We start from the raw sequence: 23,405 nt of genomic DNA, 5'->3' as shown, positions 1-23,405 counted from the left end.
GCAGTTAAAGAAACAGTCTGATTTTCAGTGGAGCTCAGCATCCCTGCCTGTCTGCTGTCACTGCAGTCCTCCCTCTTAGCTCCCTGCATGCTCTGCCTCCCCTTACCTTCATCCTCGGTGTTTTGTTTCCTCTTTTTCCTGGATTTTGAGTTCTTCTTGTTTTTCAGATCCACAAGCTCCTTGATGCGCTGGGCAACTGAAAATTCAGAAGAGGCTTTGGATTAATAATGTGAAATAATAAAATGCCAAAGCCCAGAACTGCCCTTAGACACGGTAGCCAGCCTAACTCCAGCACAAGGAGGTCTGCTAGGGGAAAGGTCCTGTACCACAGCCAGCTCCAAACGCACACAAGTGAGGGGCCCCAGAACACCACCCAAGTTCTCCAAAAGGCAAAATAGCTGAGAAGGGGTGTATATATAAGCAAGCTTATACCTAAATAAACTTAACTGTCTAAACACCAGCAGAAGGAACAACCCACTCAAATAGTTCAGATTACTGCTTCTTGCTGCCTGGACCCTGGTGCTGGCAGTGTGATTTTTCGCTCCTGGGCCAAGTGTAGCTGGAGGGAAGTGTTTTGGGAAGAAGGGAAAAGGGTTTAGGATCCTCATGAAAACCTAAACCAGTGCTACCCATTCAGCAGTTCAGAGAAGGAACCCCACCTTAAGGCTACAAGCATGAAACCAGAAAGCAAAGGTTGGCATTGCCCCACTGCTGCCCCTAGGACCCACCTCCACTGCCACACTCACCAGCAAGGGCAGAACTAGCAGAGCAGGCAGAACCTGCCCTGGAGATCTGAGGGGACTTTAACCTGCATTTGAAGCCCCAAGTGGAAATAGATGCTCTGGTTTCTCACCTGAGACGGGACAAGACACAGGGTCCACTGTTGAAACAGTGACAAATAAGCCAATAAATACCCTCCAGACTGGCACCTGGCTTTTTTTTTTTTTTTTCTTCTTCTTGTTTTTCCCCCCCCCAGGGTGCTATAGCAATTTACGATTGAGCTAATAACTGAATATATGCTGGGCTGGTCCCCAAAGCTTCTGAAAGGCAGATAAATTGCACCTGTTTACAACAAAAGCCAGCATCCTTCAGGATCCCCAACTATTTGCCAAGCCAAGATCTGTTTGTAATGTTTGCAATGGCTCCCTAAAAAAATTTATATTAACATTCATCTCTCCGTTGTTTTTTTTTTGGTTTTTTTTTTTGCCTGCTTTAAGGAACTTTGAGGTAAATCATGTCTTTGGAGAACCCAAAGAAACTCTGCCCATGGCAGGTCCAAATAAGCTCTTTTCAGTGCTGATCCTGCCATACTAACTGGCGAGATGAGCACAGTCTAGGGCTTGCATTTCTTTGCCAGACACAAGTGAGAACCACAGGGACATGAGCTGGTGGCAGCTTCATCCCACCAAGGAAGGATGAACTTGCCCAGCACATGATGCTCTCGCCCAACACATGGAAACGACAGCACTGGCTGGTGACTGACTACCTGTAGTCTTAAAAACCAGACAACTCTGAGTAAGTGGCACAACCTGCCAGAATGCTGCTGGGGACGGAGTCCGCGTGCACGAGGCACTTACTGTTTTCATCACTGTCAAGGTGGCGATAAATGTAACCTTCCAGGTAAGACTGAAATTTGGGTGATGGGGAGAAAAAGGCCAAACTTATGGCCATCAGTTCCCAGCCCCATGCCAGACTTCGGTAGCATGTATTATCTGTTGTCTGCCGGATCAATTGTATGTAGAGTTCATCCCGTAAACCTTGCATGCTCCAGCACTTGGTGACTGTGACCAATGCCACATGATTGCGGTCCATGCGAGTCTGACGATCTCCCATGTAGCTCTGTACCAGTTTGAACATCTCACATGCCTCTTTTTTGATGGTGTGGTTGCTAGTGATAAGCATTGGCTTTTTGATAGAGCCACCATTCCAGGACAGCATGTTGGAGATAGAGATCCTTCGGCGGAAGATTCCCTGCGTGTGCATGTTCAGGTTTTTAGAAGCCCAGTCTGCCATGCTGCTCTGAGATATGGGCTTCCGTAGAGTATTGTAAGGGAAATTATATCCTACACAGCCACCAGGCTGGCCACTGCTCTCCTGCTTGGGGTCCAATTCTATTGTCCTGGGCTGCAATGGAGAACAGACATGTTAAAAGCAACTTAGATGACCCCTTACTCTGCCAGGAAAATTATCAGCGGTGAGTCATAAAGCTACCAGCAACTGCAAAGCATTGAATCTGTACAAAACATGACTTTGTACGAATTGGTGTCTGACATCTGTAGTTCTGCAAGAGCCTGGCTGGCACAGCTGTACACTGGTGCTGTCCCTGAGGGAAGCACTGGGACATGGAGTAACAGGCCTGATTGTCCAGCTTGTCCCAGAGCTCCAGAGGACAGCCCAAGCAGGAGCTGGGCTAACTCCCAGAAAAGCACTACAGCTCTGTGGCACCAAGGAGCCACAGGTTTCTCCTCACTCTTTACCTCTCAGTTTCTGTGGAGCCACAGGAGCCCAGGAGGTGGGCAGGGAACACCAGGAGGTGGTAAGAGACTAGACAGCCACAGCACTATTAGCACTGTTTTCCTCTCACCTTTACCCTTTGTGGCCGCTACAATCCCATAGATGGTTCCTGCCTTTACTATTTTCCCAAGTTCTAGCAAGAAAAAAACCAAGAAAGACAAAACCAAATCAACATGTCTGGCAGCCATGAGGAGCTGCTGACCTTTGGGCAGCCTGTGCCTGGACAGCCTCTGCACTGAGGCATTGAAAACATGTATCTCCATTCCACCATGACTTTCCTAATGGAAACACTGGCCAGGCACACAAATGGGGCAGGAGAAGCTAAGAGAGGCACAGCGGAGCATGGGCACAGTTATTTTGATGGCTAGGCTCTCACCCAGATAGGATAAATCATGTCTGAGTTGGTGAAGCGAAGGAGACTGGATATCTGCATCAGTCAACTTCCACCACCAACAGAGCTGGCTCTCACTGTACCCTACAGATGCAGCGCAGCCTCCTGCCAAATCCTCAGCATCCACAGGGAAGATACAGGCTGTGGCTACAGACCCAATGCGTCTGTGAGTACCACTGCACTGAACTCAAGTGCACCCCTGCGATGGGCTCCTACCACGTTTTCCTATCCAAGACAGGCTTAACCCTCCCCAAATCAGAATTGTTCACAAGTACTGGGTTGTTTTTTCTTCTCAGAGAACTAGGGACAGCAGCTCCCCGCCCACAGCCTGCAGTCTTCAAACTCCTTTGCTCCAGGGACAAGTTCACTGATCACAAGTTTACAGACACAAGCAGCAGAGACAAAGACCTTCCTTCCAGACTTTGGACACAGTTTTTACATGCAGCCCTTGTCCATCCTTCCCCAGCAATCCATGCAGATAACTACATAATTAAAGCTTTGGTAGTACTGATCCCAAGAAAATGGTGTGTAATAATTACTTGTGGGAATAAGACACTTATTTTGCCCATCCAGAATTCTCTAGTTTGGATGGAAGTGGCAGCCTGGGACACATGTTGAACTCAAACACCCAAGAAGTTGTTTTAGGAAACAGACTTTTTTTGTTAGACTTGAAATTCCCACATACAGCAACTAAGAGCAAACACTTCACATTGTGTTCTCCAAGGAGATCTCCAGTAAATAGGAAAAAGCCAAACAAGATAATCTTGACATTTTTGGTTTTTAAAGGAAGATAAAGAAACAAAAATCCTGTAAATTTTGGTTTGGCAATAGAAAAAGTGAAATAAGACATGCATTTTCCTTCTTTGCAGATCACCTTTAACTTGTGCGCCATGCTCCATTCCAGTCCTTGCCCACAGGCAACTCCAAAATACATGTTAGTTCTTAAATGTTTAGAGTAAGTCAGTGTTTTTTTCTTAGTAAGGGGGAACTGCTGAACTCACATCAGAGGCTTGTGCAGTCTAACCCTTCCATATCATACACCTAACATGTACCTACATGTGGATGGCAGGATTAGCACACATCACACTCCACCTCTTATTGCCAGTCTGAGGCACAATCATTTCTCCTGCTTTTCTACTTTGTTTTGTTTTTTTACCCTTCGAGTTACCCCTCTCCCTCCTCACCCTCTCTGAATTCACTCAACACCCTAACTAAAAATCCCTGCCTGCAGTTCTCTGCTGTCTCCATCCTTTATCTCCTTCACTCCAGCTTCCATGCCCAGGGCTGGTTTTCCTCCTACCACCCTAACTGCTCCTTCAGCACATTACTTCTGAGGATCCACCTCCTCATACTCTCTAGAGTTTATCTCTCAAATCTCATTCATGCAACTACCCAGCTATTATCTTTGCGCTGACAAGACACATCCACCTCTGTTCAGCCTGTCCTAGAACTTCATTATCCAAGGAGGATGGGCAGAACTTCCTTGTCTCCCAATTCTCCTCTCCATCATGCAGGCCCAGCACAGGACATTGCTGGTGACTCAAGCCACGCACTGCCATTTTCAAGCAAGGCAGTGATTTTGCTGCCGTATTCTCTGCAGCCTCCTCCCCTCCTTACTTGGACCCTTACAACTCAGAGTATTTCTGTAAATACACTATTTATTGACTTGTTGCCTTTACCACAACTTCCATCTTCTTACAATTTCCACTGTATTCTCCTTCTCCATTCTACCACACAGAAAATTTTTCTGCATCTTCAAGGCCATTCACAGCCTATCCCCAACCCACCACCTCCTGTGCATAATCAAGACATCAAGTCTCAGCTCTCCCCATCAATGCAACAAGGTGTAACACATCCTGAGCACTGGACAGCAGTCTTCCAAGAAGCCTAAAGAGCTTGTGAAATGAAACTGCTGAACTATTAACAGTAACGTGCGAGTTCTGTAAACTCAAACTGGCCGTGTGTCTGAAAAACAGAAAATGTGGGAACATGACATCAGTTTTAAAAAGGGTTTCTGGTGAAAGCAAGGCCCTATTGATCAGAAATTACGATAAAGAGGAGAACGAATACACATAAATCCAGTACAGTGGGGAGGTGTCAGCCTGAGTTTTAGAGAGAAGTTACACCTCATGTCTACTGAAATGGAGCAATCTGAAATGGTCAAGCAGCTTTGCCAAGTTTCTTCATTAAAGGTTGTGTGCTAGCAAACAGGAGAAGACAACAACACATTAAAATAGTCACTTTTCACTCTGGAGGACTGTTATCAGCTGTGCCTCACAGAGGAGATGCAGCGACTCAGGCTGTTCAGCAGGAGTCAAATAGTCAGAAGAGTGAGCAAAGAGGAAAAGGACAAAACCTTCACAGGATATAAAAGTCACTTATATAGAACCTAAATCTTAACTAAAACCATGAAGGACAAGTTTCCATCATGGGAGAAAACAGGAGAAAAGATGGCAAACTAAATTCTGTAAGAGTGCTGTGTTACAGAGAAAAACGGCTTCACTTGTGCAGGCACACAAGTAGGTTTTAAAATAGCTTTTCCAACAAGAAGATGCTAGAGTCACTGTCACTGGTTTTCTGAGTATTTCCATTCAATGCTCAGGAATGACTGGGAGGGAGAACACAGGAAGAGGAACTGTTAGAAAAAGAAGAGAGAGGAAAAAACATAAAACACTGCCCACGTGGCCATACAAATTCTGACAACTGCGTCCTGTACCCCAGCAACTCTGGCACAATTCCTGCTCCTCTCATACCACTGGCCTGAAATGGGGTCTCCACCACTCTGTCCGGTTCTGGGCTCCCCAGTTCCAGAGAGACAGGGAACTGCTGGAGAGGGTTCAGCGGAGGCTACAAAGATGAGGAGGAGGCTGGAGCATCTCCCTTGAGAGCAGAGGCTGAGAGAGCTGGGCCTGTTTAGCCTGGAGAAGAGATCACTGAGGGGGGGATCTTATCAGTGTCTACAAATGTCTTAAAGGTGAGTGTCGGGAGGAAGGGGCAAGGCTCTTTTCAGGACAAGGGGCAACAAGCACAAACTGCAATATGAGAACTTCCATCTGGGTACGAGGAAAGGCTTCTTTACCCAAGGTGAGTGAGTGCTGGGACAGGCTGCCCAGAGAGGCTGTGGTGCCTCCTTCTCTGGAGACATTCAAAACCTCCTGGACATGATCCTGTGCAACCTGCTCTAGGATAACCTGCTTCAGCATGGGGTTGGACTAGGTGATCTCCCTTCCCACCCTGACCGTTCCGTGATTCTGTGAAACCTGTGAGGCTCTGTGACCTGTTTGCTGTTCTGCAGGCACAGACATGTTCTGCCTGCAGCACATCCCCTAAACCCACCCGGGAGCAGACCAGGTATTTGGCTCTGCACCACGACCATCCAGCAAAGGCATGCGATTTAACCCAGTGTAGATGGAGAGGTACCTGGGAGGAGTGGCATGTAGCATCTGATGAAGCCAAGCTTGTCTGGCTGGTCACATTTTTTTCTAGAGAATCTATTTTCTCAAAAGTCCTCTTCTGCCTCACTGTGTCCTGTGGAGCAGCCACTTCATTGGGAAAGCTGCCCCTGCTGTCCAGGCCCTGTCTATACAGAGACCTATTGCTAGCTGAGACGTCGTCCCTTGAGCTCTGGCTGATGCATTTTTTCAAGTGGTCAGACTGAAATCTGACTTTGTTGCTCTCTGCTGTGATGCTGCTCTCCAGACTTTCAGCATCAAGGCTGGCTTTGCTTCCCCTGCAAGCTGCTGACCTGCCCACCACAGCACGCATCTCAGCGATGAGCTTATCATTCAAAGCTGTGAGCTCACTACTGCTGCCCACAGAGCCAGGTCTTCCTTGACCTGTCCCTTGCCTCCTTCCCTTCCTTTTTCTCAAACTTGGAGAAGGACCAGTTGAATAACCAGAATCCTGATGGCTTATACCAGCTGGGTACTCTCGAGCTTGCAGGCTGCTCTGCCGACTGTGGAGGGCTTCCATGTTCTTGAGGACGTTGGCTTCCAAGATCCTCCAAGACTGCTTGAAGCTGTCCTTTGAAGTAAGCTGACCAGGCAGTTTAGTAGAGGCATCCGATGTTGCAGTAGAAGAGTGGGAGAGTTTGCAAGACTGATCAACATTGACCATGTGTTTTATATATTCTTTGCCAGCTGGACTGTATTCAGTTGAAGAAGGATTTCTTGCATGCTTCTTTGCAGCTTGCTGCTGTTGCATACCTGGATACTGTAATAATTTGGTTGGTTGCAGCTGCTTTTTTAAGCTATTGCTTGGTGACCTTGGTGGAGAAATCCTACTGATACCGATGCTTTCAGTGTCCATATCTACTGGTGGCTCATCATAAATTGGAGACTCTAAAGATGGCTCATCGTATATAGGTGCAGGGGAGGCATACTTGGGGGATGTAGGCTGGGGTGTTCCTGTCTGGCTCCTTGGAGGTGTTCGAGAAGTCGGACCATTCATCAGCACCAGGCAAAACCCACCATTCTCTGTCTTTTTGACCTGCATAGACTGCTGTGTTTCTCCTGTAGGCGTTTGCTTTGTGGCACCAGGGCTCTGGGACATGGACTGAGGCTGAGCATATATGGCTGGTTTTGGAAGAGAATTTTGGCTGTTGGGCTCTGGAGCACTCTGCAGCTGAAGCAAACTGTTTGAAGAGCTCTGCATCTTCCTCAAACTGTTCACTTTGACCAACATGGCTGCTTTCGTGCCTGGCAGAGGCTGCCAGTGGGTAGGAGTCTCCCTAAAGGAAGAAAGATAGAAATACAGGGAATTATTTATGAATTATATTAACTGAATTATCCTGCACTTTTACCCAAATATCAGATTGTTAATCTCAAAGTGCCTGGAGATTCCGCAAGTTATATCAACTCCTCGTTTTTCCCTAGAGATTCCCCTTCCTGAAACAGAAACACATCATTGTTACACACATGAAAAATTTCTGAATTGTGAACAGCAGAACACTGGGATGAAACAAATTCATCATCCTATAACCCATCTGGTATCAACAGCACTGAGATAGGAAACAGCCTACACTTCCCAAGGCTCATTAGCTAGCATAGCATCCAGAATGACCAGCTAAGGACCAGTAAACTATTCTGGACCACTCAAGCTGGAAAATAATCCCAAGTGCCTGCCTTTAGATTGTCAAACTATAATGACAGTCCTTACAGACCATATTGGTTTTTTGATCTAAGTTTCCAAATGCATATTTAATTTGCAGAAAAACCTACAACATCAATGGGAGATTTACAGGGGCTGATGTCCCTGGGTTACTCCCATGCAACCCACCAAGCCTCTGTGTAGGGATCCTCCCAGTCTAGTCCAGATGCCATCAGATCTGGTTCCCTTGGCCAAACCTACTGGCCCTGCTCAGCTCTCATGGCTGTGAAATCCTCATCTGCTGGGAGTATCCTCTGACCCATGGTAGTAGTACTCAGGATCCACTACAACCCACCATGCCCACTGCAGCATCCCAGTCCCAAAGGCACATTCTGCAGTGGCTATAGCTGGCATGTGTTCGTGAGCTCTGGCAAAAAGGGAATGGAAAGGCTCTTAAATCAGCCTGAGCTTCCAGGTCTTCAAAGGCACCATTGTTCCCGGGAAGGTCCCCTCGAACCTGGCCTCATTTTGTGCCCTCCCTCCATGTATCTGCTCCCAGCTGTGACTGGGTAAGTCCTGAGGCCATGTTGCACATGCCCTGTCCTGTCAGGGAACTCCTGACAGTACTTCAAGATGATATGCCATCACTATGAGGAAGGACTGTCCCGCAGTCGTTGCCTCTTGCTCACAGCATCACTGCTCAGGACTGACCCAAGCCCTGTCCCAAGAGCAGCTGCTTGGGAAACACTGAGGGATTTGGGATTGGCCTCCTTCCACCTGCCCAAGCTGCCATGAAGCACAGCCCCTGCTCTTCCAACTCCTGTTTTGCTATCAGAAGCTTATCCTGTGTGTGCTTCTTCCCAGAGGCATGATGCCTGAAGCAGCACACCAGCAGCACTAGGCAAGGACATGGGCAGGGAATGGCCAGTAGTAATGGCAGGATAGGGGTGGCATTCCTGAGGACACGTGGCCTTGCAACCCACCAGGCATCCCTCCCTGGGGAGGCTCCTCACACTTGTGCATCCCTCCTGCACACGGCCAAGCTCCGATCCCAACCACAGGTGCTGCTAAAGACCCAGTTGTTCCTTGAAGAGCTCCCGGACTAACGGGAAGAACCAAAGCAGCAACATTTGGTAGACTTTTAAATGAGCATTTCTAACACTAGTTCACTGATTCCCCCTGCTTGGCTGTACCAGCAGCTCATTTCACAGCAGGGAAGTGAAACTGGTAAAGAACCACATCAAAGACAAGCAGAACAGAGCTACTCACAGGCTCCTGACTTGGCAGGCAGGTCAGGAGTGATCTTTAACACAGTGCTACGGCTGGAGCAGCACTGCATCTGGACCAGCACTACCCAGCTGTTGGATCTCAGGGGAGAACAGCCACAGCTCAGCAGCACTGCAGCCCCTGAGCTGTAGGCATATCCCCCTGCCTTCAGAGATCCTCAGCCCTATAGCAGGGTTGGAAAATAACCCTGCACTCTATGGGAAGGCACTGGACCCAACATACTGTGAGCCACCGGCCTAGTGTTATTCCTCTCCCTGACCTCCAATACTGCACCTCCAGCCAGCTCCATGCACAGCTAAACCACCCACTCAGTGGAGGCCTGGCAGGCACAGCACCACACAACCACACTCGTCCCACCGCACAGGCTCAGCATGTGCTGGTGCTACATGGCATCGACAGGCCCACCAGTGCATGCCACTCCGGTACTTGCCAAACACTCACTGACGTGGGGCAGCAGGAGCTCAGCCCGAAGCCCTGCCACCTCCTCGCTCAGTGCTGCGCTGCAGTGAGCAGCCTCTCCCTGCCTGCACAGCTGGCAGCCACACCACCTCCTGCATGATCAGCTGTAACAGTCCTGTCAATTCACACCCACACTGCAGCGCTGCACATGTCCCCATCTGTCCCTGCTCAGGTGCAGGGCTGAATAGCCAAGCAGTATCACCAGCCTGGCCTCCAGAGACAGGCTCCTGTCCCAGTATGGCATTATGATGTTAGGGTGCCATGGGACCCCAGCTAGTAATGACCTCCCCACCCCCACATCTGTGTAAAAGAGCAAAGCCCACATTTCGGTCTTCAGATGAGCAATGAGACATTTAACAGGGAAAAGAAAAGGGGGTGCTGTGCTCACAGACTCTTCCTGGAGGACAAGCCAAGATGCCTACCTGTAACCCATTGCTAGCAGGAAGGCGAGGGTGCCCAAAGCGCAACAGCTCCTCACTGCCCTGAGTCACTTCGCTGGGGTGGGAGGAAGACATCCCATGCCTTGGCCCTGCTCGGGATGGGAGGATGGGGTGGGGCCTCAGCATCGGCTCAGTCCATGGGTGGGGGACAGTGGGGAGCAGCAGGAGCCCCATCCTCACACGGGGCTCTCCCTGTGCCAGCTCCACAGAGGCCCCAAGACCCGCCAGCAGGACAGGTTATTCGGATGGCCACAGCAAGGCAATGAGACAATGGGTTCTGTCACAAGCAGCAAGCCGCCCTACAGCAGGGCTTTGGCACTCGCAGTCTGTGCCCTGACAGGCAACAAGGCCAGAGAAACGGGCTCCACTACCTCTGCACTCACGCTCCCTCCTTTAGGCTGAGAGGCAAAGCCTGTGCTAGGACCTAGCCCATCCCACACTGTTTCAGACCAACTGCTGCAAGCTCCTGGAGCTGACAGAGCCCAGCAGTGCTCAGGCAGCTCTTGGGGGATGATGGCACAGGGACCTTTTGCATGATGGCCATGTAGGGCAACCAAGCAAGGTGGGCTGTCAGTCAGAAGCAGGAGACAAGCAAGGGGCCACAATTCAGGATGTGAGGAGCGGTCCAGGAACACAAGCATTTGCCAGGGGTTCCTTGGTACCTCCCCAGAGCTCTCCAATGCCTTCTGCATGCCCACCGGCACTCCTACTTCAAGGAGAGGGTACTGCACCCCGGAGCTTTGCCTTCAGGGCTTGTGTGGGACTCAGGCATATTCTTCATGACATGGTAGTGTCCCTGCATCGCTCCACCATGATATCGGGGGGGGGGGGGGGGGGGGGGGGGGGCGGGAAGGGTGTGTGTGGTGCCTCACAGGACCAGAGGAGACAGTAGAGCTCCACCAGTCCAATATCACTGAGGGAAGAGGGAGCCAAGCTCCAGCCAGACCATGACCACCATGCTCCCCCTGACCAGAAGGTTTGTAAGTGAACATGATGGAGAAGTGAAACCTCCAAATGTGTGCCCTACCCCACTTTGCCTGTCAGTCTCCTCTTGGACACAACATGCTGTCTCCAGCCGCCCTGCCACTGGAGATCAGAGGAAAGGGGCAACATCACAGCATAGAGGCTTTTTTGAAAGGACTGTTTCCACAGCCATGGATGATCCCTTGAGGCTATGTCCTGATACAGCTTCCCTCAATTCTTTCCCCCTGCTGTTGAAGAGACTAAGCAGAAGAGAACTGGGACTTCCTGACTTCCCAGCATGAAAAAAGGTCCAGCCTTGTCCTTCTGGGCAGTGAAAGCCCTAACAGTAAGCAAAGCCAGCAATGGAGAAATCTCCCAGTGCAGCCTCTCGGCCATGCTCTTCAGCCACCAGCAGCAGAGACCCTGTGGAGCTCCCCAAGATGGTTCCTTCGAGGAATGCTTTCAAGTAGCTCCAATATAAACACCACAACCCAGCGCTGGCTTTCCCAGTCCGCACCCAGCGCCAGCGGACCCAGTGTATCCGGCAGATTTTCCCAGGCTCCGGAGCTCCATTGTTTGCTCTTCCCTCCCAGAAGCCTGGAGAAAAGGCCCTGGACCTCAGCTCTGTCCTTTCCAGCAGTTTCCTGGTGCTTTGACAGAGGCAGATGAACAGGGATGTTTGTATTTCTGCGGCGCTGCTGCCTCCGATGGCCACGCCAGAGGCAGGGATAGAGACCCCATGGAGGCAACCCACCCAAACCCAGGCGTGCATGGCCCAGAGGACAGCTCTGCAGACCTGTGCAAAGTGCATTGTGTTTGCACGCCCTGCCCCAAGCCCAGCAGCTTAAGAAGGAAACAAGGCTGCATTATGGTGTTTCTCGCCCAATTGTAAAGAACTTAATATTGGCATTACTTACACAGGGCCTCAAGGGACATAAGCATATGATGAGGCAAACCAGACTTGTAAGAGGCAGAGGCGCCCTCATAACCACCTTCACAGGCTTCATGTCACACATCCCTTCTGACCCCGCTTCCAGCACACCTTCCTGGCACAATGAAACCAAGCCCCTTCTCCCTCCCAGCCCTGGATGCCGAGCTGTGGGGAAGGTGGGTGTGGAGGGGACAGGCAGCACAGTCTGCTGCCCATGCAGAAGGAACCCATGCCTCTCCTGTTCTGGGGGACAGGATGTTCCTAGGGACAGCAGATTTCCACCTGAACGACTTTGAAATGCATTGTTATCGCAAGGGGAACCTCAAAACACCACTCTGAAAACAAGTCCCCGACCCAGGGAGAACCATGGGAAGAGGAGAAAAAAAGTCCAGTCTGCACAGACAGCAGAGCTGGGGATGGCAGAGTCCACTTGCAGCCCTGACTGGTGGCATGCCCGAATGCTGAAGACTAGCACACAGGCTCTGCTCCCAGCAAGACTGTCCTCTTCAGACCTCGGCCCGCTGCCACGCCCAGCCCTTTCTCATCCATGAGGCCTGAGGAGCTTCAGCAAACACCAGCATGGCTGCAGTGGCTCACAAGACATTTCCAGAATGCTACCGACTGCTTTCAGCCCCAGGCTGGTCTCACAGTCCCCAGGGGAACACATCACTCCTTTAGAGATCTTTCCAGTGTGTGAAAGGAGCATTTGGCCTCCATCATCCCTGGAGAGAGTCAGTCTTCCCTCCTGCTAGTATCCCAAGTGCTCAGAATGGGTCTGGAGCTGTAAGGCAAGTGCTGCCCACTGTCCTTGCTCTGGTGAGGGAGGAACAGAACTGGCACTGGGCTGGGCAGCAGCGGGAAGCACAGAAACAAGAGTATGTGCATGGGCAGAAGAGCTTCCCCAAGAGGCTCTGGGGATCACAGCAGCATCTCCCCCTCAGCAAGCAGCTGCCACTTCCCAGGGGGCGGTCGACCCACCCATCTGCCCAGGGAAGCCAAGGGCCAGTGTCTAGAGAAGGCTGCTCCCAGCTGGTGTGCTTCAGAGAGCTGCAAGAGCAGCATCAAGCAGTGGGGTGGTGAGGGAGAAGGTGGGAATTGGCATGTAGACTGAGGGAACAGGCAGCAAGGCAGAGCAGTGCAGCATCCACCTGTCTGGGGAGTGTCTCCACTCTGCCTGAGGCTGTTGAAAACAGTGCGCAGAGGGTTTGGAAGCACTGAAACATGGCAGCGGACACAGCAGATTTAGCAGTGTTGACAGAAGGCACGAGAGAAGAAGGGTGGGAAAAAACAGTCTGCTAAAAGAAAAAAAACCAAAACTCAACCACAAAGTATTACTGGAAAAAGGACAAAATCCCTTCCCCCAGCTCCCTGTGGCATGTGCTTGCAGGAGGCCCATCTTGGGGACCATGCTGGTCTCTTCATCTATCACAGAATGACAAACATAGCGAAGAACAAATCTTTCATGCTCCTGTTAGAGACAAAAACAAAACTATATTGGGTACAGGTACCTATAAAGAAGTCAGATGCTACCAACAGCATTCAACGTATTCACCCTCTGTTTATACAGCTGCATCCCTGCCAAGAAGGGGAAGAGGACACACTTTGTCCTTGGAGAGCACCACAGACAGCAGAGCTGACAAGCTTGAGGTGTCTGGTCTAGTAACAGCAAAAGCACACCAGCAAGGGCATTAGATCCCACCTGGGAACACTTGCTTTAGGCTCAGCTCTTTACTCAACATTTTACAAGCTAGCAAAAGGGAAGAAATCTCTCCCTGGGTGTCAAGACTCAGGTAGGGAAATCATTCTCTGCACCATAACCAGACATGCAACCCCCACTCACAAACAGCGGTGACAACACATGATGGATGGGCAAGAAAACAATGCTCAGTCTCCTGCTTCCAAGAAAGCAGCTTCCACAGGCAAATACCGGTGCAAGGATCCGGAAAAGCCTCACATGTCCAAGCAGTCTGTTAGTTCCCCAGACAAGCTGCCACTCAAACCCTTCCCAGTGCTTGACATTCAATGGAGTTTGTTGCAGGCTCAAAGGGCTTGGAATGGAGTGAGGGAGGACGCCTTCCCACTCCCCTCACTTGCAGGAGAACCAGCAGGGACACCCAAGATGCTACCTGGCACCAGTTTGGCTGGCAAGGAAAAGTAAAGCAAACTGCTGGCCACATCACCTCACTCCCCTTCCTCCTATATGAGTGACGCTGCATGGGGTCCTCCCTGCCAAGAGGGCCAGAGAGCTGAGGGATGGGTCAGAGCTGGCATCGCTTATCCCTTGAGGCACAGCTGTTACCCGGACCAAGGCTGAGGAGTCCATGTTTCCCTCCTGAGAGCCAAATCAGAAGTATTTTGGACCCCGCATAGCTCAGGGTATCTTACGCCCTGTGCAAGGACCTTGTACTCGCCCCTCTGGAAAGACTTAGTTTGCTGGCACCTGTCCCAACTGTCCCAGAATACCAGGCTGCAGAGGGACAAGGAGGGGAAGCCAGTCGGTTCACGGCAAATCCCACGTGCCTGTGGCTCACCTGTGGTCACTGGCGGGGGACACACACCAGAGGGAACTGGGAGCTACTGAGGTTCAGCTTAAGGCATTTCTCACTCTTTGGGTTTCTCCTGGCAGAGCAGGGATCATGCTCTGGATGGGTCTGAAGCTCAGAGGGGCAGCTCCTGGGGCAGGAGGCAATGGAAGCATCACAGGCACTTTCTGGTGCACTTCATGTGCATCACCAGTGTTTCCCAGTCATGCAGATCTGAAGTGAATACAGAAGCATCTTATAGGGGGCAGAAGACAAGCGATAAATCTCAGTGTAGGGCACTCTAGGTATGCATTTTCCAGAATCACCATCCTACATGGGTTTTATCATCTTGACTTTTTTATTATCTCCTTGACTGCACCAGGCACACAGAGAGACAACCTCCATTCAAAACCCAAGCTGTTAAAAAAAGCCTAGCTCACTGCATTACCCAGAAGAGGGGACAAGGAGCACTGGCATAGATAGCAGAAGTCCCAGCCTGAGCTCTGCTCTAGCCCTTGGGTGAGTCACTTCTCAGCGTGACTCAACTGGGCTTGCTGCATGGCCTCCCCAGCTGTTGGTACCACATTCTCCAGGGCAGAACGACACCCAGACATGGCAAGAAGGATGCAGCGCAGCCCCAGGCAGTGGCCCAGGCAGATGGCCCAACCCCACAGAGCCTGGGGAGGGGATGCTTTTGTGCAGCTGAAGCTGGCAAAGTTTCAATACACCAGCACCCCCCACCCTTGTTGTCAGACTGGTTTGAGTTTAAGAAGATCTTTTAGCCAAAAAAAACCAGCATCCCATTATCATTCCAGGCTTGACAGACCAAATAACTGTGCCCAGGAACTCTGTCCCCGCAGCCCCACCTCCTGCCCTGGCTGAAGCTACAAGTACATGCAAGCAGACAAACGAATGGGGAGGAAAAGAGAGCAGCCAGGCTTACCCATACTCTGCAGCAGCCTAACCCCTCGCACAGCGGCTCAGCCATCCCAGCAAACCCCATCATAAGCGTCTGACAGAGCTCTCGTCACTGTGTGACATTCTTGCCTATCCCCACTCCTTCTGTTCAGCACAAAGGGCTCTGGAGTGACAATTATCTTTTGACGTGTGTTTTTGTGGTGCCTCACACAAACAAGGCCTGGCCCAGACTGGGGACATTCAAGTGGTACCACAGTGGTGAAAGTGTACAGCTGTATTCTGGGAAGAGGCCACGCAGTGGTGATCACTGGCCTGGCAGCACTTTGTCCCAGCACTGCACCCTCTCGGGGCAGCATGGCTTCCCAGCCCATTGGCCAGGCAGGTGCCTGCATGGCAACTGAAGCCACCCATCAAACACAAACAGAGAGGGCTACAGCTCTCCCTACCTGCCAGGCTCTTTCCTCTTCTCTGCAGAACAGTCCCTCTTGCCCTTTTCCATCTCCTGCAACAGGACCATTTGGATTGGGGTGCTTCTGCCATCACTGCCTGTGCTGCCCCGGTGCTGCTGGGCCCCGCAGTCAGGCTGGGAGCTGCGCTTCATGGCCTGGAGCTGTGCCAAGGGCACGATGTCACAGCCCTGGGGCCGGTGCCACACGGTCTGCTGTGTGATAGCATTGTAGTAGTAGAAGCGGTTGTTGTTTTGGTCGAAGAGCTCCCACCACTGCTTTTGGTCCGACTGGCGCACCTTCAGGTTGGGAGGAGGCTCCCAGCCACACTCACCCGTGGTCAGGTTAACATACATCCGCTCCTGGGAGCGGGGCTCGATGATCTCCACCCAATCCGAGCTGTAGGAACAAGAAAGCTGCATTAGTCTGGGCCAGAGGCTCGAGGCAAATGGGCTGTCTGGGAGTCCTACAGATCTGCTGCTTCTAGGCCAGGAAGCTGTGCTACAGATCAAAGCATTGCTTAGGGCCATTCAGTAATCCAGCAATCTAACTAAGGGGTTCAGGGGAAAGACAAGGGGAAGGGTTAGAGATGGGGCTGAGCCGAATCAGCAACTCCCTGGCACAAGGAAGGGGAGGTCTCCCCACCTAGTCCAGCCCTGACATCAGCTCACACCACTCACAAGTCTGGGTCTAGCAGCACAGGATGGGTGAACATCACCTGCTGATGCTCTGAGAACTCACATCAAGGGCTGGCATGCAGGAGTGCTGGCGCCTGGTGAGATGTACAGGGAAATTCACTCTCAAGAGCAGGAGGCTCTGCAAAGGCAGGATCTGCTCCTTTTGGGAGCTGCACCCTGTTGTTAATACCACCTTGGGAGACAAAACCCCTGGCTCCTAACCCTGCAGGCAGCCTGCCCATGCAAGTGCCTGTCTGCAGGGCTCACATGCCACAGGTCTGGAAGGGATCTCTGGATCACCCAGTCCCTGCTTGAAGCCCACACTTGCTTGGCCAAAAGATATACATGGGGAGTGACTGGTGGATGAGAGCATCTCCACTGCAGGTTCCTCCTCTCCCCCCCTCGGTGACCCTTCAGGTGTAAGGTGACCCAAAGGACAGGCACAGCCTGCCACTGATCCATACCCCTCTGCTGCCCAGAGAAGCCCCTCACCAGCACCCATGCTGGCCCAGCCTAGGGCTTAGCGAGAAAGCAACACAGGCAGCTGTAGGGCTGGTTTTCAGGCAGACCAGCATAATGGTTTTGTGGCAACAGAGGTGTTGGCCTGCTAAGTCCTCATACATGGCACATCAGCCTTCAACAGTAACCCACCTACCCCAAAAAGCTGGCCCAGGTGAGAGCAGAGGAGCTCAGCAAAGCCAGTATCTCCATGGTGCTGTAGCCAAAACAATTTTGGCTAGCCCAGATAAAAGAAGAAGGAGGTGCAAACGCCAACAGGACCTCCTCCTGCATGGGAGAGATGCTGCCACTAAAGTGATCTCACCCCTGACAGTATGCTCAAGTGTGCAGCTGAAAACAGGGATAAGATCTACACTGTGCCCCCCAGCACCTCCTCGCACACTCCAAGTCCTGGCCCTCCACCCTCCTCACCACGGAGGTGGAGGCTGCAGGAAGGAGGCTGGACTTAACACAAGTTATTTCTGTTATTAATAAAAGCCATGTGAACAGGACAGGTCCAGAGCCACCCTTGAAACCCACCTCTGTCAGGTGCCCTGGGGGCTCGCCCTGACAGCCTCCAGCCACTCCCTGGCAAAGGCAAGGCAACAGGAGCCATTCCCAGAGGAACAGCAGAAGGGAAATCCCATTGCATCCCTCTCACACACCCTCTGCTGCTGGCCTGTGGTTTCTCAGAGGCATCTGGGCTGACAGTGGCAGCACTGCAGTGTTTGAAATGGCAGCCTGGTACTCGGCCCTGCTGGCACAACCATGGGAGCAGAGGCATCTGCTGGCAGGGCAGCACAGCCCTCGGCTCTGCCTGGGCTTTCTGGGGAAGGTCAGCATGTCCCATCCCACCAGTCAAGTCTAGGAGAGCATTTAAATTGCAGAACACACTAACTACCCTGCTAGGAAAACCGTGGGTGCATTCAATGCTGAACAGTCTGCCATGCACCCCTGAAAAGCAGCCTGCTCCTCAGCTCTTTGAGGATGCAAAATTGCTAAGTACAGTGTGAGTTCAACACAAAATAAACCTGAACTGCCTCTTTGAAAAGGTGCAATTCTCCCTGCCACAACACTTACCGTGCAATGCTGACCTCCATGCAGTCTCACACAGGGCTGATGTTCAGGCTACCAGACAGGCTGGCTGGGGAAGCTGATTCAGGTGAAAGCCACTTTTTTTGTGGTATAGTTCCATTTTCAGCCAGATCTGCTCACCCAGCCAGGCTATTACCACCACGAGCATTTGCACTGGTCCAACAAGCAGCTGGGAACAGAGAACGTCACCTTTCCCCATGGCACTGATTCCTGCTGGGCTCCCACCATTGCCAGAGCTGGGCAGGGTGCTGCCAAGAGCGTGCCTGCAAGTGGGTCCCACTTGGGAAACCCTGTGTCCAGAAAACATCTGGTTTGTTGTTCAGTATTTTTTGGTCAAAACTACATCAGTTCCCCTATTTGATTTAAGGTGAAAGAAACAGCTATACCAGTACCTCGTGCCATGGCTTGGGGTAGGAATCACAGAGCCAGCCTGATTATTTCCATGCAGTTGCAATGACAAACCATAGGCACAGGATCAAATCAGCAAGTCACTGCCATTATCAAGGGCATTGTCAACTGTAAAGAGATGCCATCCATAAATGGTATGAAAGGAGAAAACCAGGGCAGCAGCAGAGCCCAGCAGTGCTGGGAAGAGATGAACGCATTCACAGAGACAGCAGCAAAGAAGTGCAAGTAAGATAAGGAACTGGCAAAGAGGGTCCAAGGGACAGGTCAGAGGGGACATGAGGAGCAGCAACCTCTGAGAGCACCATAACTCTTCACAAGGACAGGCAGTCTCTAGGAAGTGGGGCACAGGGGACTTAGACCCAGGTGGCAGAGTGGCAACTTGAGCAGGGGCTGCCGCTGGAAGGGGGGAGGCTTCACCCAAAGAAGGGGAGCATGGCACACTGTCCTCTGGAGGGGAAAGACAGGGGAGCAGGAGAGCAGGCATGGTGGGACACCCCACACTGCAAAAGCGACACACACACACTGATGAGCTTGGGGGAAACAGGAAGTACTTATGGAGCAGCAAGGAAAAAAAACACAACAAACCAACCCTGCAAGGCCCAGCTGAGTGATCAAGACAGTTGAGTGATCAATCTTTTTAACGTTCAAGAGCACACTGGTTTTGATCTGTTTTGCCAGTACCTGGATTAACAACACTCTGAAACACTGACTGCTATACCACCACTGCTGCTCCTCAGGAGAGAGGAAGAGTCAGCTATTTTCTGTTAAGTGCAAGCTCTTGAAAATAATGAATTCTTCTGATGGCACTTGGCCATGACTGGGCATATGTTGCTAACTATAGCTTTCCGTTTTAATAAGCTTACATTTATCTTTGCATGTAAAGACATGTAAGTGGATGACCTGGGTTGGTGACCTGTTCGGTCCCCTTAAAATTGAGGGGCTGAGGATGACTGAGTTAGAGTTTAACTAGGGGAAAAAAACTGCACAGAACACATTGAAATACCAAAGTACAATCACATTCATATGTAAAGACAGAAAAGGAAAAGCAAGGAGCACATTCCTGGAGCAGGGCCAGCTGCAGGCTGCCACACAAGGCTTGAACACAACATCAGGAACTCTGGAAAAACGTGATAAACCCAGGATCACAGAGAGGTAAGGCTGTAACTTGGAGATCAAAAAAATTAACTCCAGCTCCCCTTCACAGGGTTCAAGAAGTTCTTTCCTGGCAAATGTCTGAATAACGCTTTTCCCTGTCCTCTCAGCTCCAAGTGCTGGGCGACAGAGCAGCCATGGAGCATGTTGTATCCACTCTCACCAGTAAGGCAGTACCTAGCCATGGTCACAATGGGGGGATTCACTGTGGTGGTTTCAATCCATCTCACCTCTTGGGACTCAGTGGCCCCAGGCACAGGATTTCCCCACAGGCCCAGTTTGCAAACCCAGACCAAACCCCTCCAACTACAGCCCGAGCATGGGGGCACACAGCCCACTGGCATCGTGACAGCATCAGGGAACTAAACTGGTCACCAGAGGCCACAACACAGGACAATTTCAACACCCCCACTTGTTTAAAAAAAAAAAGTGCGCCCACATACCCAGTGTGCACCCTCCTGCATTGTCAGAGAGATTTCAGGAGTTTCCTCTGTGTCCTGAGCAAATACACAAATAGCTTCAATGCCTTGCAGCCTGTAAGTAGGCCACAGCACCAGCTGCTCATCCAAGTAGCCCAAGCCCCACCTGACTGCAAAGGTACTTGCCTTGGGCTCGCTCTTTCTTCAGAGGGATGCAAGGCTATGGGGGAGGCTCAGTCCCCAAGCAGCGAGGTGCCATGAGGGGTATGGTACACCAGGCATGCAAAAAGCAGGAGGAAGTGTAGGGCTTTTTATGCACAACTTCATTTCATATGGGCAAACAGATTTGTTCCCACCTGAAGGCTCAAGTCCTTGCAGGTCAGCAGCTTGGTTTTTAAGTGTTGTATAGAAAGAGCAGGTAAGAGGCCAAGCAGCTGTGCTCTGTCCTGCCAGCCTCTGGGACTGAGGTGACAGACATTTGCAAACTTTGCTCCTCCAAAGAGAGCTTTGGTCCCTCCTGGCTGCCAGTCCTGCCTGGCAACACCTGAGAATTAAAAATATTATTAAGTTATTAAAAAGGGTTTCAGTCTGAAAGAGCACCCTGCTAGCATCTTCTGATTAGATCTTCTCACAAAGGCTATAAATGTTAGCACGAGGGCCAAGAAAGAATAAAATTGTTTTAATTAAAGAGAAGGAAGCAGGACTAGAAATGGAAGGGACCAGATACAGAAGAGAAGAGTCACTTACAGGAAGAGCTGAGAAACCACAAGTTGTTGAACAGGCACTACTCCACAGGACAGCTGGTTTTCTTGCCACCATCACCCAAGTGACACCACAGCCTGGGCAGCCAAGCACAGTCCTTGGACACCACAAGTTCTTCACAAGACCATCCATAGATAAGAATAGTAGAGAGATGTTTCCTCAAACGGAGCTGTCAGCTTCAGACCAATGCGATGTGATCACCCAGCCCACTGCATGAAGCCTTCTCTCCACCCATTACCTGTGCGCACTGCTCAGCAACAACTCAGGGAGGCATTCACCTGACAAGGGTGAGGGGGCCTCAAGGAAAGCCACAGGAAACCCCTGCCTCAGGGAGCTTCAACCAGCCTGCAAGTACACCCCTCTGTGTGGCTCCAAGAAGAGCTCTTCCAGCTTGATCTGCCATTTCACTTCCATATTCCATAATTTTTGGGTTTCTGTGCCCTGAGTCAAGATCCCACCTCCTCACCCCACTTCCCTCCTTTAGGATGAGCCCTCAAGAGAGCTGGGGCATTACCGAGTCCTTCTTAACCAAACATAACTCCATACCGAGGGATTTTTGACAACTAATGCTCCCAAAGGGAGCCTGCAGCCTGCTCAAAGGTGGCCCCAACACAAAAGTAAGCAACTGGGAAATTAACCTCTTCCTCCAGGAAACAGAAGTTTGAACACAGCCAGTGTACAATCTTGTACTTAATATCACAGAAGGGTGGCTGCACTCAGAGGACAGGGGACCTTCCTGGACAGCAGGAAACTGAAGAACTTGAGGGGCCGTAGGCCAATATGACCTCTATGAGCGCTGATGCTTTCCTTCGTATCTCCATATACCTCGCATGGACAAGGCACTGCTACCATGCCCTGCAGGGGCAGGCAGCTTGCCGTGTCCTTGCATGAAGAGCTGCAGTTTTTTGCCTATGGCTCCAAGCCAGGGATGCTGAAGCTTCTGTGAAGCCCCAGGGGGTGGTGGGGCTCCAGGACCAGGCAGTTCCCATCATCAGAGGTCATTTAACTGAGGGCATGTCAATACCAAGACCAAGTACCTATTAAGTGGTCCTCCTTGAGGATGAGGGATGAAGAGTTTCGTCATCAGACACACAGAGACTTAAGTACAACTCTCAGAGACCAGTCATACTGCGATACTGGTCAGGGGCAGGGACATGTGCATGGGGCCCAGAGCTCCTTACTGCAGCAAGCAGCTGGGGTGATGCGGACGGGCATCTGAAATGACCTGTCCTACAGAGACAGGGAGTTCAGAGCCTCCTTCATTTGCTGCTAACGGTGACGGTGACGAGGGGCCCCACGAGAGGGAGCAGAAGCAGCCTTACAGAGAACAAAGCCGTGTTTACAACCCCTACTGCTCCAAAGGGAGGCCCCAGTAGCAGACCAAGGCAAACCAGTTAAGGAACAGGGAGTGGATACCAGCCCAAAGGCACCAAAGCTGCTGACATTGCTCCTCCTATGCAGGTCCAGGCTCCCAGCTGGCTGAAGAACAGACGGGCTGTGCTCAAGCACCCCAACATCAGCACAGCTTTTAAGAGGATTGTGCTTGCCCCTTCACCTTCTGCACAACAGGCAAAGCCACCCCAGCACAGCATCCCAGCACACTGGGTGGCTTGTCAGACAGACTCCCTTTAGAAAAATGTCACTCAGTGCAGATGCTGAGCAATACAGTGCAACCCCTAGGGGGCTCCACATTGCTCAGATTTGCACAAAGCCAGGACAAGACCCTAACACTCATCTGTATCCTGGAGCTGAGAAGGCCTCCAAAAAGGCCTCTAGCACCAGCTCCTTGTGGCAATGCTCCACCAGCTGACCCAGTCAATTGAGGCTTTACTCACTGTGTTCTCTCAGCCAAGTCCAGAAAAGCTGTCATTTAGAACTTGGGGGAGTGAAAATACCCAAAACAACCCTCCTCCCCCATATATATATATATGAATTTTTTGAATACATGTGCATCTTTCAAAACAAAAATTATAGAGGAACTAAAATAAATATAAAATGTCAGCCTATTCCTAAAACTCCTCTGCTTCTGAAAATAAGTATTATGCAAACAAACCAACCTCTGTTTTGCAGGAGACAGACCAGACTGAAAATACAGAACAAATGGCTGCAATTGCTCAAAGCCTGAACACATGTGCTCAGCTCCAGCAAGAGCAGAATGGGGACAGCCCCCTGAAAGCAGAGTGCAGCCCAGCAACACATTACAGAGAGCAGAAGAGAGCACAGCACCATGACTTAGATGAGTTAGAGGTAAAAGTCTGGAAGAGGTCCTGTCACACAAACTATCTTGTTACTTTGGTGGTTTTAGTTTAAAAAAAAAACAAACAAAAAAACCACAAAACAAAAAAACCACCACCACCAAAACACAACCAAAGCCCCAAGCCTTCTGCTAAGTTGTATTTTCAAAGATAAAGACGTCAGATGAGAAACTTTGTGGC

General features: G+C 50.9%; 1 protein-coding gene across 1 annotated transcript in view; it reads right to left on the bottom strand.

Annotated features, from left to right (window-relative positions):
• The window catches only part of LOC130156078 (rho GTPase-activating protein 39-like), a 56,612-nt gene that overhangs the window by 12,589 nt on the left and 20,618 nt on the right, over window positions 1–23,405 (bottom strand). The window contains 4 exon segments of the mRNA XM_056354240.1: window positions 107–196; window positions 1,578–2,124; window positions 6,326–7,634; window positions 15,960–16,358. Of these exon segments, the coding sequence (XP_056210215.1) occupies window positions 107–196; window positions 1,578–2,124; window positions 6,326–7,634; window positions 15,960–16,358 (2,345 nt within the window).

The sequence above is a fragment of the Falco biarmicus genome, chromosome 10, assembly GCF_023638135.1.
Source record: "Falco biarmicus isolate bFalBia1 chromosome 10, bFalBia1.pri, whole genome shotgun sequence".
NCBI lineage: Eukaryota > Metazoa > Chordata > Aves > Falconiformes > Falconidae > Falco > Falco biarmicus.
The sequence above is the reverse complement of the archived record's forward strand: the minus strand, read 5'-3'. Positions and strand labels throughout refer to the sequence as shown.